Raw genomic sequence first — 17,774 nt, forward strand, 5'->3', positions numbered from 1 at the left:
AAGATGAACTTCACTCATCACCTGCCACGCAAAATCCTTATCAAAGCAAAGAAACTGCTAGAGGGGACCATTTTATTAAGACTAGAAATTCTTTTGGGAGCACAATCACAAATGCCCTGACATATGAAAATGTATGTAACTTCATCTGATGAGACAGCTAACACTCAGATGGAACAGAAGCACTTTGTCTGGGCTAGGTAAAAGCCAATGAATAGCACACGTGTGACTTCTCCCTGTGCTCGAAGATTTCAAAGTCCAGAAGAGATCGTTGCATGTTATTATGGCTAAAAACACATTCAGCTCCCTGCTTGTTGACCAGAATATCTATATTTATGTGGAACTGAAGCGTACAAGCTCTCCCCCCTCTGAACAGCACCTTATTCTGCTTATTTGGTGATGCTAATTGATGGGTCACAGAATGGGGTATTTAGTTAAGACATGGCAATACATCAGCTGGAGAAAAAGCAGAAGGAATTCCATACCACAGAAAATATCTTAATGCTAAAGTACAACTGAACATGCCTGATGAATTTTTGGTCACTCCAGAGTATCACCCACTCAGCCAATCACAAAAAAAAAAAGGGACTGATTTTTGTTACTGCATCTCTTCATATACTTGCTGAACAACCCACAGACTTTGGAACACAAGACAGCGCAGGAAAAGAGAAGTTCGGTATGTACAGAAGACATTAGCTTTTACAGGTCACTTCTTAAAAGCAGGAATGAATGCAGACACGGCTTGCAAAGCAAGGTGCAGAACGCAGAAGACGGGCACTGGGCTGTCAGTGATGAAATAGCCTCTTTTCCAGAAAAACACCTACTTACTGTACACCATCGTGAGAAAGAAGCTCAAAACCAAGCAGGACAGTAAATCTATACAACATTTGCAAAGTCTAGTTCAGACTATTGCATTCAAAATATCTGAATGCAACTTCATCCGCAGTCTCAAATTCTGTTTTCTAATTTGGTTTATTAACGACATGAGGCAGAAACTGTCATCATGTGTTTATAAAGTAGCCAGTGCTCCCAGGAATCCAGACTTATTTGGGACACTGGATATAATTAAGAGTTTAAAAAAGATAAAGAATCTACCAAAACAACTGCTTTCCAACATGATCCACAGATCAGACCAAATTCAATCCCGCATATGTATATATTAATTATATATATTACACATCTCAACACAACAGCAGTGGCAGTCATGAAACCAAGTGCTGAATTTGACCCACTGTAATATTTGTTTAATGCACTGCATTCTTTGACCTACAGCATTTCCTATATGGCCATGAAAGTTCAAAAGTTAAACCTCTATTGTGATTCTCTGTCACGACTCATTTTTAGTTAACAATTTGAAACCCCTTTTGAGTTCCAGGGTGTCCATCGAGAGGTGATGATATGCTCCAAGGAGGGAAGGAGCTCAAGTACAGACAGACAAGGCACAAGGCATTAGAAATATGTGCAAGACCAAGTTAAATAAACTACTTAAACACGAGATGCTAATTTAGCAGTTTCAAAAGGGCCATATTTCTACAGACAACCCAAGACACAAAAAGAAACAAAATTTCCTTAAAAAAACCCCTCACTGTTGTTTTGAGTGTTACATTTATTCAAACACACCCCACCCAGCTCTCAATTTTCTCACTCCAAATGCAGCAGGTCTGCAGTGCATAGAAATGTAATTATTTACACACCACTATCATTGCCACTACTGTCTGTACTTCTAAAGCATCTTGATTACTCTACTGATGAGCACCATGGAAATGCCTATAAATAAAAGAATCATCTCCCCTCATTAAGTTACAGCTCATGGACTGAGGAAGGATGATTTTCCTTTGTACGGTCCTTTTGTAAATTTTATCATTTCACAACAGAGGGAGTAACGCGCCTCTGATGACACTCAAAGAGACAGACTGTCAGGATTCTTGTCAGTATTTCAGCTTTGAGCAGCTTGCGTTTTTGCATGAATATTTTCTCCTGAAAATAAAGTACTGTTTGTCAGAATTAGGCATTCAATAATCTCTTTCTAATGTCAGAATCAGACATGCAAAAACCTCTAATATCATGTCAGAAGGTTAGATTTTATGGAGCGGTATGTCATGGAAACCCTAATAGCTAACACTGCACCCACAGCAGAAGCTTCTAGCTCTAGCTTCAACACTAAGAACACACATAGGTGGACGATTTCAAATAAACTTAGATTTAAAAAAACAAACATTGAAGGAAACCTTCCAATAAAAACAAAGCCTTGGTGAACCAGGTTTGCTCTTCAGGAAGCTTCAACAGTAATTGATGCTGCAAACAAATATCAAACATTCCATTATTGTCAAATCACAAAATCTCACTCTTGTCAAAGAGTGCATGTACATTCGCATACGGTGAAACTCTCAGCGGCATCTCTAACACAATGAAAATATCACATTTCATAAAATGGTGAATTATAAAGCCAGCAAAACAAGTTAAATGTGATATCTTGACTCAGACTTCACTGAACTCACATTTCCGCAACACAAACTGACGGTGAAGTTGTCAGGTTGCCCCAGTCAAAACAGTGCCGAATTAAGGCACCAGTCACTGTACAGCTATCGGAGCCTGACATGAGGAAAACAAGGATGCCTTTTGTTTTTTGATTCAAGAAGAGTCATGTATGGTGTCTGCTATGGACAACAGTTTGCACTAGGAATTGCTAAATTACATAGATCTTTGTGCCCCTTGCTCAGCTGTAGCCCCATGCAAGGCAGCCGCTCCAACAACAGATCGCAGTCTACCCCACAGCAGCGCTACTCTAGGCAATCTGCAACTCGAGAGCAAGCAGCATTTCCCAAATCCCCACTTAGGAATTAACACAATTTCACAGGCTGGTCCAGTCACCGGGCCACAAGCTCAGTTCAGTTTATGGGCTGATTTGGTCTCGCTCTCCAGTCAGAGGTGGAGGGCGAAACACCCCTTATTCCTGTAACTAGCTAAAAGGTGGAGAAGAGAACAGTTTGGTGGAAGCTCATGGGGCATCCCTATTTCTGCACACCGTCCAAAGCCACATCTCGCCTCCAAAATGCTGGCTGTTCTCAAAGAACTGAGGCATTTTACAGGTTCAAATTAAGATCCTTATTCACAACTGAGAGCAATGAGACTCTGTGTCAGCATGAGTAGGCAACTGCTTCAGGCCAGATCCATCTATTAAACCCTTTGTAAAGCTGCTGTGATTCAAAACGCATGGTCCCGTGCCCACGTATGATTTCCTCAGTGAGGACGGATCACTTGACTCTCTCCTTCCTTTTCCCCCAGCCACTTCCAAGGTTTCCAGTACATGACTCTGCGTATCACTGCTTATTTACAGCATGCTACTATATCCACGGACAGCCTAGCTGGAAAGTCACCCACTCATGTATAAATTATACATCTTATGAAGAAAAGGTGCTGGGTTGAGACAAGTGGAAAGAAAAGCTTTCACAGGCAGATGAGATTTTTGTATAGCTGAAGCTAGAAGCAGCCACCAACTAATGTGCAGGATACAGAGGCTGGGACAAAGCAACATATCAGGTTAGAGTGACATGCTACTTTCAGCTCCCAGACGCTGCACCTGGACTGTGCAGGACACTATGAGCCTATACTTGGGGTTGGAGGGATGAACATTTTCATATGTAAAGTCTGCATGTTAGTTGGACACGTTGCCTAGGGTTGGCATGGTATTTCAAGAGGCAATATTTGAATAATTTTCTCCAGAGATAAGAAAGTAAGTTAATTTAAAGCAATAGCATCAATCCCTAGAATAGCCAGCATCCAACCCCCACTCAAGAGCTGTGCTGCCTCACTCCAGAATCTGGAGCAAGAAAAATAGTGACAAAAATAAGATCATCCCTCAGTTACAGAAGACACAGAACTGTTAAATCAAGCTCGGAATTTCCCTTGAAGAATCTAGCTCTTCCCAGTCCCCACAGTTATCCTCCGCATTCCTTTAAGGGTTTTCATAGATACAGCAATATGAAATGGCTTATTGCTGTGTAGCTGCTAACAAGAGACAGATGTTTCCTTCAATTCCAGGAAAATGTAGACATGAAGCACATTACGATGGCCCACTAAATATTTTTGACCCAAATCCCTTTCTGCATGTTATCCCTTCATGCATTTAGTCAAGAAAATGCAACACAGTTCCATGCTTTTCCTGCTAATTACTGAGCTAGACAGAAGGGCATGCTTGAATCAATTACTTTATCTTAGCAAGCCTTCATCTGAGGGTAAGGAAAGTCAAGCAACACATTTTCACTTAGTGAATCCAGGGCTCGAGAGTTCTTGCAATTACTTCAGTGCCAAATCAACTGGTGGCTGTGAGCCGAACTCCCCGTGTTATTTATTTAGCTAGTCTGGAAGACACGCACTGCACGCTGGCGTGCAGGATGGAGCATCTGTTTCACTCAGACGGTTGGCTACATTCTTTACTCGATATTAATATCAGTGAAAATTTAGTAACTTAACCACTGGCATGAGAAGTCTGACTTCTAAGAGAACAGATGGCAGCGATCATCTCAGGTTAATTTTAGGCTTCAAAAATTGTTCTGAGTCAGCAAAGCCTCAAGATAAGAGAAAGAAAAAGACATAACATCTGTAAAATTTCCTACCTGTTTCCCATCCAAGGTATACAGCTTTTTGACCACTCCCGTCTCCAGTTTTATAGCTTCAGTGATATCGGTGAGAACCTGCTCAAACGAATGGGCAGTCTTCTTGTTCAGGAGCACACGGACTGCCTTCCGGGGCTTCACCCCGCTGCGGATGATGGTTACCAGCTTGGGACGAACAAAATCTTTGTTCTCCTTTGCCTGGGCGCTGTTGCTGCTGGCCAGAGACTGAGGTGCTTTCTGGTTGGCAGATGTCTTCACATTGACAGACCAGTTGGGATTAACATTCTTGGTGTATTCCACCTTCTTGAAGAAGTTGTCAGATGAGCAGACGTAACTCTCCCCTTTTGAAAGAAATGAACACCAGTCTAATTCTACAGTTATTACCATAAGACTGCTGAAAAACAGACACTATACATTTCCCTCCATTAATCATGTAAATCATTAATCATTGTTTTCATTAGCACTTCCATGACAGCTTGTTATTAAAACATTTTGCCTTATTTTAATTTTATATTTATGCTTATTTAACATACGACTAGTATTTCCCCAAAGTAAGCAAGTCAGCCATAGCTTGCATCAGCAAATACATACTACCACTCAGTCACATGAACCAGGGGTTAAAAAAAAAAGGTTGAGAGTTATACAGTTCTTTAGGTACCTGAAGATGCAACTAAGCTGTCTAAAAGCTCCTAAAGACCAAATTCATTTAATCACCTAAATTATTTTGTAAATTTGCCAGCTTCCTCTCCACCTTTACAGACCTAGCTACTACTTCAGTCTGTCGTCCCTGCCAAGAGGATATCAACATTCATCCACAAAGTGCCTTTTGCATCATGCCTGAAAAACAATGAAAATCTGGTACTGAATAGTCTCTACCAAAAGCAGCTTTGATAAATCTAGCAGGCATAACAAATATGCTTCCTCGTAGTGTCAGTGGTTTATTAGAGGACAGACCTAGTGGCAGCTGAGATAAAACACTACACCAAATACCACTGCTTGCTTTTATATGACTGGTACCAACCAAAAATATATTAAATCCAAATTTAGACATGGTAGAGAGGGGTTACACAGTCTGGTTAGTAATTCACAAAAAAAGCCCTTCCCTATCCCATCTGAAATTAGTCTCAAGCTTTGTCTGTAATTTACAGGATCCTATCGACCTAAGGTTTTAAGAGCACCTTAAAGGATTCGTAGGATCTTCTTTTGCGCCTGCAAATCTGATGGATGCTAGAAGAGTTATTTCTAGAATGAGACTGTAAAACAGTATCCCGAAAGGAATGTAGCTGTATAGTCTGAAATGACTCAGGCTGCTGAGCACTTGAGGATGCACTAAAAAAAAAAAATCAGTCATTGCTAGAGGAACAAGCTTTTGCCTCACCATTAGATAAAATTTTAATAGGACCTGAAGGCATAACATGGGTACCTGTAGGATCTTATGGAGTTTCTTTCAGTGTTTTATTGGGCTGATCTCACAGAATGAAGTTCTTTAAATATTACGATAGGTTTGAAATCAAAATATAGATTTAACTACTTTGAATAAGAAAAAAACCCCTCTTCATATAAACAGACTGGCTGCATTTTCTTATTTGTTCCTTAGTGCAAACTCCAGAGCCTGGACATCTTTGAAAAGCCTACCTGACATCTGAGTCGGGCTTTCCATTACAGGATCTCTAGGGCAGGATTTGACATCCAGTTGGCAAAGGTGTGAATATGGATTTCCAAACAGCCCACCGATTTCCACAGAATTTTACGGTCCAGGCATGTAACGTATCCAGTATAGTGTTGGTATAGTCATCCTTCTGCTGACTAAATTGCATTTTTGAGGGAGGCACTGAGACGATCCCTTCACAGAACCACTCACAGGTACACAATAAACAGAAGGCTTTAATAGGCCTAAAACAACGGTCTGTGTAGCATTTATGTTCTTATTACTGCTAAGTGTTTGATGTCACAAGCAGCCATAGAAAAGATGCAGAATGCTATCTTTTTTTTAACCCTGACTTTGTACCCGGTTTGCCAGAAAGTGATGTGTACTCATGGTATGTGTACTCATATATCACCAACTGCAGCTTTTCTCCGTCTCCCCAGTTGCATAAAATGACCAAAATCATTTATCAACAGGAAGCAGATATTTTGTTTTCCCTTCTGAAGATGGAACAGAAATACAGAAGGCAGAAGAGAGCTAACAAGGTTCATGATGAACACCGTCAGTTGGGCATTTTATCAACTAGCGTACCCCCAACTAACGCAATAATCCCACCAGGAGGTTCTGTTGGCTTGAACAAATGATACAAATGTATATTTGAGGCACGTATGCTGTCAGCAAAACCCCTCAACAAACCGACCGTGTAGTACCCGTAGCCGAAGCTCCTTAATTCCTTACATTTCTTGAATCTGACTCAATAGAAGCATAAAGATACCTCACCAGAGTACCATACGTTATAAAGAATTCCCATGGGAAATATTGATTGTTTTCCAGAAGCACTGAATACTTTAAATCTTTCTGATTAATAAGTGATAAGTGGTGGTTTATTCATCTGCTTCAGCCAAGCAACACCAGGTGCAGAGGGGGCCCACGCTTCTCTCCAGTTTCACAACTGAGTGTGAAGTGCAGCCAGGGGAGTTTGAAACGCTCATGGGGAATTAGCCCTCCCTCAGAACCTGAGCCCGCCCGAGCCCGTCATCTCCGGGCGGCAGAGACTTTATAAGTGTGCTCAACAGAACTGTAGCATTATCCCTTGAGAAAAGGGATTGCTATGTTCAAATGCAATACTAGGAATCGATTTGAATACCATCCTCACCCCTGCCCCAGGCCTGCCTGTGCAGCCCCTGACCTCACCTGCACCTCTGCTTCCCTACCTGAAAAACAGAAGTAGCAATAGCTGCCACTGAAGTGCTGCAAGGCTTGACTTTCATCTGTGTTTAAATAATACTTTGGGATAGAAGATGCCACAATGAAAGAAAGTATATATTTGTGCTGTGTTCTATAAACACGTGAGGTTGGAGCATATTTTCCATTAATAAGTTCCATGTTTTAAAGAAAGCAGAAGAGATTATTGGCCTGTTTGGTAGAGTACTATTACTCTTAGTTCCAGCTGAATCATTTGAAATTCTTCACTGCACGCCATAGCTGTCTAGTGTATTTACAACAGTGTACACTGAAGGCAATAATGGCATGAAGGCAATACTATTCTCCCAGGCTTTGTTTCCACAAATGTGATATTAGGTAGTTGTGCCTATATATACACTGGCCTTTCAAATTATGCTCACAGTCACAAGTGGAAAATGCAATCTGCCCTTTCTCACTTTGTTTCATTTAGCCCAAACCGTAGCAAATATTTTATTGAATTCTAAAACTGGACAGAAATTTGCTTGGAGTGACACTTCAGAATAGCAGTTCAGAATAGCAGCTCTTCTCAGCATCATTTCTGCAGTATAGCTCCAGGGGGGAGGAGCTTCTCTTTCCTTCTTCCCTGACCTAAAGATGTAACCTGAAGCTTTAACTTGATTTAAAAATCACTTCAGCTGATGTCTTCCCAAACTCAGTTTATAATAGCAAATAGCAGCAAAATTATCATTCAGGTTCCTCGGTGAGGCACAACCCTTTTACCATTTGCCAGCCAGGAACACGTGCTATTTCACTTCCCACAGCTGAGTTTTACCCAAACCTTACCATGAGGTGGTAGCAGGATCGGGCAAGCACGGGCTGAAGACCTGTGAACTTTCCAGCTTTGAGCATGAGTGCTGCGGCCAGAAGATCACAAAAGAGAGAAATCTTACGGGGAATAGTGCTACCATAGAAAGAGGAGTGGTTTCTTGGTTTCTCTGCTGCACCTACCTATGCTAAGCCTATAAAGAGAAGTCAAGGTGCACAACTGTGCCAGTCAAAGAAATAACTGATAGGCACAGCACGGTTGCAGAAGACATGCGCAGCACAACAGAAGGAAAGGGGAAGAAGTGGATATGAGATTTTGTCAAAAACAAAAGAAACAACTCCAAGAAGTATATCGCTCCCCAGTCCTAAGCATAAAAATCTGTGCACAAATATTTTCAGGAACACGTCTTTAGACAGCATGCAGCTGTGTACATGTGCAGAAATCCAACCATAAGCCATGAGAAGGTATGACGGACAGCCACGTCATTACTTCCAAACAAAACCCCAAATGGCAGCCCCAAAGAGACACACTCATGCATCAGGGGCGGGAAGCTTTTGTAAGAGTGAGAAGCATCATCCTGACAAGATCCCATGTGCACCACATGGTGAACACCACACCATGGGCATGACACCAGCGGTGCTAAGGACAGCACTTTTTTTAGCGCAGTGCCAGGTCGGTGCAAGATGCCCTTTCTGCACTGCGAAACCAAAGCCCTGCAGGATGATGCACACTTGTCATCATGCCAGCGTGCTCCAGAGGTGTCACAATTTCTGTCGTGCCACGAAACCAGCCAAGGCATTTATTTATTCCTTCTATCCTGCCCTTAGCAACAGATGGACTGACTGCAGACCTTTGACCTTAAGTCATGATCAGCATATTTGCCATTTGAAGCCATGGCTTGTTTCACGCTGAATTACTCTGGCTACAAGTGCATTACACATTACTGTGCTACCAATTTGACAGAAGCACAAGGCGATTATTTAGCTCCTAAAGAAGGGATGATCTCAAAGATAAGATTTGCCTTAGAAAAGGTTTCTTAGAGAAACTCTAAGCTCAAGATGAGCGCTAATCCTTCAACCTTCTTATAGCAGCTCCTTGTGACAGTTCTAAAAATGACAGGCTGCGCTTTCAGAAAAAGTTATCCTTTCTCAGCATGCACCAGCAAGTTTTCAAGTATAATGAACTGCGGGCAGAAGTCTTGCGAGAAAAATCAGGAAAGCTGGATTGAGGCCATTTTGAAAGTGTAACTGTTAAGAGTTATTCCAAAAACAGTCTCTGTGGGCTGCAGTCAATTATTTTGGTTGTTAGCTCTTCTGTTGCAAAGTTGAGATTGTGCTACTGTGCCCAGCTTTCATGTTTCATGGGATTTACTATAACTTCAATAGGAATTAAGTGGACTTAACACCTTGCAGAGCTCATTACACATGGTGTTAACAGTAGGCCTTCAGTTTCAAAGGCATGAACTTCCTGCTACTTTATGCATTAAAAAGGATCTTCCTCTGCCTCAAGACCTACTCCACCATGGCAAAACAAACTCTGGAAGAGCTTCCTTCCTTTGGCTCTTCCACAGGGAGCTCTCACATGAGAGAAGCACCTCTTGTTCTGTTGAAAAAGTGAAAGAAATGCGTGATTACCAAATCGCCTTCAAAACCACACGACGCCCATAAAGAAATTACGGGACCACGCCAGTCCTAGCGCGACAGGCAGGATGAGCAAGCAAATAAAACAGAATCACAAGGATAAGTTTTGTTATATAGGATGCAAGTAGCCAAGCTGTCAGGACAACAGCTATAGAAAACAATGCCACAGCTTACCAAGACTTCAGCAGTGGACTACGTGAACTTCAGTTTTCCAGGCAAACTGGAACATGCACAGATTGGGTGGAGATTTCAATACACTTCCTAAAAACCCCTCAGTCCCAGCACACAGGCTCTGTACAGCTCCAGGGTGGAGCCCCTCCTACGATTACTTTAAACACTCCTGGACAAGATTTTGGAAAAGATTCCCCAGGGCATGGCAGGATACAAAAATCTTGCAAACACTTTCTGGAACATCTCACACAGTCCAAGAACATTTGCAACGAAACCCCGCCGAGCAAAACAAAATCCTATTCAGCTTTTTCTAGTGTTTAATCTGAGGTAAGAACAAATTTCAGACAAGTAGCCCAGCACAGGATAAGGGCATAAACCCACCCTCAGATGGGCCCTCCGACCACAACGCAACGGGGGCTTGTGCCCTGCCGAACAGCCTGAGCATACCAGGAGCTCAGAAGGGAGGAGCTCTACCGCTTCAACTAAGTGTTGAGTCTCTCAAGTTCTAGTTTTAATCTATGTCTGCATTTCTGCCTTTACTAACCATGTCTAATCCATGCTATATTTGTATTTGATGGGTTTATTTCCACATGTATTTCTGACCCTGACCATACACAGCAAAGGACACTTAATTCACATGAAATCAGCCACTGACTAGAAGCAGGTCCAAAGTCCACTTACATAAAAAAACCTGAAAGATGCAAGTACCCCCAAACCACTGAAAAAGGCTCAGGAAGGGAATGAAAGCACTTGAACAAGAAAGCGCAGAGCTCTGACTTCCATCTTTGTCTCGTCTACGGACTTTGGACAAACAAGTCAAACTGCTTTCCTGCATCTCAGTTCCTCATCAGTAATAACACCTTCTTCTGCCTTGACACGTTCAGACCATTATCTCCCTGGGCAGAAGCTCTTTCTTCTTACACATTTAAAATAGTGCCTTGCGCAGTAGGATGCCCCATTTGGTCAGTGCCTCTAAATACATTGTGACAAATGTCTAATCTTTACAAGTGGGGAATTTGGCTTCTGGGGCAGCGTCAGTCCCTCCCTCCAGGGGAAACAAACCAGACTCCACCAGTATTGAGGTTAACGCGGAGCTGCAATGGCTTCAGCAGCCAGGAGTCTGCCTTGTGCCTTTCCCTCACTCTCAAGTCGCACCTCACTGTCCCTTTCATTAGGTCAAGTAACTGCTAGTGGGGCCACATGGGGAAGCAGCAAAATTATGGAGTGGACTAAAAAAAAGAATCTTTTGTCTCACAAAGAGCTCATTTGTGGGACAACAGGGACAGCAAGTTGCAACCTGAGTTTGGAACACGTGGCCAAAACCAGCATTTCTTAAGCCATCTTTGCTGCTGAAGTCAATGCATAACATTAGCTTCCACCTTTATCCAGCCCTCCATTCAAAGAAAAAGAGCAATCAGAGCTGAGGCAGGGAGAGCTTGCCATCTCATCACAATGGGTCTACAAGAACACAGAGGCTCAAAATGAACCAAGGAACAAGCCACCCTGTCCAGATGTCAAAGGCAACTAGATTTTAATAGAAACTTGGATGACAATGTAAGCTGCTCTGCTATCAGCTTGAGCAAGGCTGGAAAAGATGGCACATGATTTTTTTTTTTAGTACCTCTCATATTCAAGTTTTCTCACGGCACAAGGCACAGAATTAACTGTTACAACAGTGGCTCACCAATAATCTATAAAGGCAGCTTCATATATTGACTTCCTAAACCCTTGGTCACTAGAACCAATTATAGTATGAAAGGGAATAAAGATCACCTGGTGCTCTTGTCCAAAAAATTCACTTATTGACTAGAACCACCATGATAGAGAGCAGCACTTGGGCTCAATATCCACTCCTGACTCAGCCAAGAGACTAAACAAGTGGGAGATGCCATCAGCAATTTACCTGTAGTCAGGATTAGCTGTAGCAGTGCAGTAATAGGATGCCGTACTGCATTAAGCCAACATATATATTAAGGAGGAATAGTCCTAATCAATGGCAGCATATGCATTATTTACAAATACATTAAAACTAAATGCTGAAAATAGGGAGTCAAGATTAAGACAACGACTACAGTGATGGAAGATGGCCACTATGAGTGAAAGGAGGGAGGAAAAAAAATGATCAGACAGGTGGATTTTGAGAGAAGGTCATTGGGAGACATGGACATAGACAGCTCTCTGGTACAGGAGGGAGCATGGAAAAAGCAGCCAGTGACAGGTGAGGAAGAACTCAGCAGGCAGCAAAAAGCACCTATGTGACAGAGTCCTGGTGTGCTTCCAAAATGTGAGACATAAGGGTTCAGTACAGGAAAGGACCAAGAGGCACATCCCAAAGACTAAGATCAAAGAGTAAGAGAGACTTCACTTGTTCTGTCTTGGACAGACTGGGAAGTAAAACATCCATCCAGAACCTTATGAGAACGACCCTGAGTGCCAGGGAAGAAAAGACTACCAAGTCTGGGTCTGGAGACCAAAAGGGTTATTTCCAAGTCCCATTTAAATAGCAGCACACCAAGTGGGTTTTGTTCACCTGAAATGTCTGCCTCAAGGATATTGGTACTGTGCAATACTATTCTCTACTAGTAATCAAGTACTTAGAACATGATGTGAAATATTATCATTAATTCACCAGCTTTTGCAATCAAACTACTGAGATGAGCCTCTCTGATGACTTCTTTTCCTAGGTTCTACATGTTTATTGGAAATTACAATAATAAATTAGTCACATTATGGCAACTAGAACTGGTTTAGTTACCCTCAGTGTCCAACCAGAAAGCTAATTTATATGGCAAACATATACTGTTTGTGTATGTACTGTTCTTGTATGTCACAGCGCAATTACTCTGAAGTTCTGTTTTCCCATGCACGTACCTAGTACACAGTTATACAAACACCCAAGCTAATAGCATAGTTTACCACAAGGTTGGTTACAACCATGGTGTTATAAATCAAAAGTAACATCTTTCCCAGATTGCTTTTCTACAACAGATGCGTAGGTCATCCCTAGAAATATGGGAATATTGTTATCATTAAACTGTCAATAACAGCATGCAGATCTCCTTCTGCATTTTCAAACGCTGGATTCCTTTGTTTTCGCTCTGCTCAGATTGTATTCTCCTAGCTGATGCTCTGCTGAGGACAAAGCCACACAGGCAATCCTATTTCTGTTTTAGTGCCACTTCTTCAGTGCCGTTTCCAGATACCATTTTGGCAGAACAAAGCCAGAACCCAAATGCCAGCATCTTCTGCCTGTACCTTAACCAGTAAAAAATATTTTCAAGAACTAGGTACCTTCTTTCCTGCAGCAAAACCCAGTGTAAAGCAGGTATAACAACTAAAGGTGTCTTAACTTCACTGACAAAAAGCAGGAAGAGTGTAAAAGGAGGATAAAGAACTGCATTTTCTCCTGAAGATTTACATAAAATCTAGGACAAGCAGGACTGAGAGCTGCCATTAGAGAAAAGCTGTGGCCATATTAAGAGATCAGAATGAAACATGGCAGAATCTCTAAAATTAAGGGAGGCCACACCTCCGTTTGACAGCTGTAACTGGGCTGAGAATAACTCCACTAGGATTGCAGCATCTCTCTGAAAGGCAGCAATTTCTTCCCAGTAAAACTCCTCTATGGAAACCAGTATTTATTCTGTGTGCTTGTCCCCACAAAGTATTTTGGGGAAACGAGCATCCCACTTGACAGATAAGGAATTCTAGGGAGAGATGCTTTAGTCAAGGTCACACAATGACTCACTGCTGAGGCTGCCCCTGCAGTTCAGTGGCTCACACACTCACATCCATTGTCTTTTATTAAAGGCAAAAGCCTTGTGGATTTTCTGTAGTCACCAAATCAGCCAGGTCATCTGCTTGGAGGAAAACATCAAGGAACAGGGAAGAGTAACTTCCCTCTTTCAACAGAGTAATCAGGATATGCCAGGTCCAGACAAAGAATGGAATATCTGAATTGCTCAGGGAAGAGAAAAGCAGGGTGGCTGTGGGTGTCCTCCGTGCACCCCACTTTGGCTGCGCCACCAGCAGAGCTTGCCCACGGCCATGCCTTGGGCAGGGAGGCAGAACTGGCCGTATAGCAATTTCATCTTGGGGGTCCTCCCGGCACTCCCCGAAAAAGGCAGCACCCATAGCGGCAGCCCACTGCTGCAGAGGGAGCTCCCCAGGCACAGACAAGGCTGGCAGCTGAGCTTCACAGGAGCAAGCCTGCCCCCAGGTCACCCCCTCCGGACAGAAGGACTGATTTTTGACTCATCCTTCACCCCACAGTCCAAGTGACGCTCAGAGGAACAGACACACCAACACCTTCTCTAGATACAGGGATACACTCAGACCTGCCACGCAGGGGATGCCTTCCCACACTCCCCCACAGACCTACCAAAGCAACCCACCCCACCACACACAATCCCTGCAGAAACACTCCCCAAATACACCCCCTTACACACACACTCCATCTGAACATCTCAATACACCTCCCTTCCATACAGACCCTGCATGAACCATATTCAGACGCAGCACATGAACTCCCAACGCCCCCTCCACACACGTCGCTATGCAAGAACCCCCCCAGCACTCCCCCTTATACACACACAGCCCAACACACCTCCACACACTCCCTGAGCACAAACCCCAGCGCATACCCTGTGCATGAACCCCCCCAAGGAATCCCAATACCTCCTCTGCAACTAACCCTCCTTACACCTTCCTCCACACACACATATAAAACCCCAAATTTCATCAAGTGCAACCCGTCCAAAACACCCTTGTCCATACACACACCTTGTTCATTAACTTCCCCCCCCAAACAGACTGCGTGAACTCCCAACACGCCCCTCCACATGCTCCCCAAACACCGTAAAAACCCCTAACACCCCGCCTTCCACACATCCGCCATACACACACCGCATGCACCCCCAACACCCCACTCCACACACACTCAAGTGCCTGCACAGCCCTGACCACACCCCTGTATGCACACATTGTACATGAACCCCTCAAAACACCCCCATAGACAGAGTGCATAAATCCCTCCCACCCCCATTACACATGCACTACACGAATCCCTCAGCACCCCTCGCTTTTTCCATTCACACCCATCCACCCCCAGTGGGAAACCCACATCGCTCCTCAGCCCCTCCCGCACCCATCTGGGACACCCCCCCCAGCCCAGACAGACTTGGGGACGCCCTCAGACAGCCCCCCGAGCGACGGACACAGCCGTGTCTAGCCAAGAGTAAGACACACCCCTCTGGCTCCACATCTGCAGCCGAGCGAGCATGCCGGGGGACACCCCGGGGGCTGTCGGCCCCTGCACTGCCACCCTCTCCCGCACCTCTCTGGAGGGGAAGGCGAACGGGCAGGTTCAGCACAGAGGGGCAGAAGCACCCCCGCGCGCCCGAGGAAATGTGACCTTAACAGCAGACCCAAGTGGTGCAGCCCCCTTCCTACCCCGCCTCCTCACTGCACCAGACAGCGATGCTAGTTACCTTCCTCCAGCTCATCCATGCTCCCAATCTTCCGCGACCCATCGATGGTGTAAATGTAACGGACTCCCTGAGGCAGATTAATGTTGTCAGACAGGGACCGGGTCAGGTCAGCCAGGAGAGCATCAAAACTTCGGAAGCGGTCAGAGGACACGGCGTATACAATCCCCTTGAAGTAGCGGTCCCCGTTGCGATAGAAACGCACCTTCTTGGCTTTCTTCTCGTTGCTCAGTGCCTGTAAGGTCCTGGTTCTGTAGAAGCTACAGTGAGCGCTGTGAGTGGGGCTGGGCAACCCGTTCATACGTGAGCCTCGCATGTTTCTGGACGCCTTGTCTCTTTCGTCAAAGTGTCCAAAATCAAGTTCCATAGTTTGGTGAACCCTAAAGATCTGAAGCTGAGCAGGAAGGAGATGGGGAGAGAAGGAGCGCAAAGGGACAGGTTAGAGCCAAGCAGAGCGAAAAACGACACTAATGCAAGAGCTGTGTCTGGAGCAGGACAGATGTATTTGGGAAGTGCCCCCTCCCCTGACCCAGATTTGTATCGATTCTGGGGACTGAGGGTAGGAGGGGTCCTCGCATCTTGAAAGGGATCCAACTACTGGGGGCAGGGAACACGTTTCTAGAGAGCTGTCTGCTCCTGCACCTGGGAGTTTTCAAAGTGCAGTAAATTGGGATTTGGGGCCAAAGGCATACACGGCAATCAGAACTCAGCCCCAAAAAACTCATCCAAACACCAGTTGGCAATGAATTAAACCTCTGAGCCCTGTGAGGTTTCCTTTGGCAACAGAAAACAAGGAGATCCTAGTAAGTCGGCCCTTCAATCTGTCGAATCACGGAAGGAACCAGCGCATCTGAATGTTTAACATTAGAATAAACTGGCATTTATGAAAGAATGGCCACAGGGGAATAAGCAGTTTCTTTGTGACAGCCTGTTCAATAAGGGTTAGCAATGAGATCCAGCCCACCCTTCCCCCTATCCGCAGCCCCCTCCTAGCCCATCAATCAATTCCCAGGACCAGCCTACATCTCTAAGAAGAAATGACTGGAAAGAAAAATCTGTCATTGAAATGAGGCTTCGATAAGCTCTTCTCAGCCTGAGTCTCTGCTGAATTGCATTTCTGCTCCCGTTTAATGAAGAGGAGGAAATAAAGGGGCTATTTCAACCCCCCTCCCAGCCTTAAGTGATGTAATTGCTGGAAGTGCCCCTGCCCAAGGGACATGCCGCCCCGGCTAGCTCACCTTTCATTGTTCTGAGCACGGGGGGCTCCCAGCGCAAGGACTAGCACAGAAAACCTGAGACTTGAGCTGACACCCAGCAAGCAGGAATTTCTGCACGGTCTCTAGTTTATGCTCAAGAGCAACCTTCCTCCCGCACCAAACCCCAACACAAAAGGAGGAGGAACCCCCAACCCTGCAATAGAAAGACCCTTCCACTCCCCCAGCACAACCAGGAACATGCAACTCACGTATGTTGCTCGCATGTTACCACAGGGCAGAAAGGGGATTTACAATAGCACTTGGCAGCCAGGTATATATCTAGGAAAAGCTTGTTGCTATCTCTTCCCCACCCCTTACGTTTGCCAGAATGAAGTTCCTTCCCTGTATTTTACAACATCAACACGACCCGTGCAAGAAAAATCATTGTCCCCAGTCCGCAATAAAGCAGAAGATGTCGATGCAGGCGATCTGCACAGAAACCCCAAGTTGGGAACATTTTCCCCACGATGCCAGTTGGGGTAGATTCAGTCTGGTGTCATGCAGTGAACAATGAAACATCCAAGCAACTTCGGGAATGAATCAGAGGATGCAGGGGGTTTTGATTTTAAAATGAACTGCAGATGCTGTAAGGTACTAAGGGAAAGATTCCTCCTTTCTATCTGACATCTGTTACTTTTCTGCATGCAAGCCACTCTAAAAAGCTCTACTCACCGGTTTTCAGCGCGCAGGGTGGAGATGCTGAGAGAAAGAAAACCAGGCTCACTCTGCCTTTGTTGTCTGAGCTCCAAGCAAGAAATTCCTGCCAGGGTGGATGAGACGCCTCCTAGGTCCTAGTGCCTTGTTCGATCCCTTCACAGTAACTTTGCCTCAGTGGTTTTTACTCTCATCATCAGTCATCTTCTTGTAGTCTTCTCTGTATTTGAGGAAAAAAAAAGGGTGTGTTCATTCCAGCTCTGGATATGTTAACAGATGGATAAACAAAAAGTTTAAA

General features: G+C 44.3%; 1 protein-coding gene across 2 annotated transcripts in view; it reads right to left on the reverse strand.

Annotated features, from left to right (window-relative positions):
- DCX (doublecortin) overlaps positions 1 to 17,549 on the reverse strand; it is an 84,793-nt gene extending 67,244 nt beyond the window's left edge. For both annotated transcript variants that reach the window (XM_076347404.1, XM_076347403.1), the window contains exons 1-3: positions 17,495 to 17,549; positions 15,570 to 15,960; positions 4,614 to 4,954 (exon numbers count right to left, since the gene is read on the reverse strand). In XM_076347404.1, the coding sequence (XP_076203519.1) occupies positions 4,614 to 4,954; positions 15,570 to 15,933 (705 nt within the window). In that variant the 5' untranslated portion in view covers positions 15,934 to 15,960; positions 17,495 to 17,549. The remainder of the gene's footprint in view (positions 1 to 4,613; positions 4,955 to 15,569; positions 15,961 to 17,494) is intronic.
- Between the last annotated feature and the right edge of the window lie 225 nt (positions 17,550 to 17,774).

Source organism: Aptenodytes patagonicus, chromosome 9, assembly GCF_965638725.1.
Source record: "Aptenodytes patagonicus chromosome 9, bAptPat1.pri.cur, whole genome shotgun sequence".
Classification (NCBI taxonomy): domain Eukaryota; kingdom Metazoa; phylum Chordata; class Aves; order Sphenisciformes; family Spheniscidae; genus Aptenodytes; species Aptenodytes patagonicus.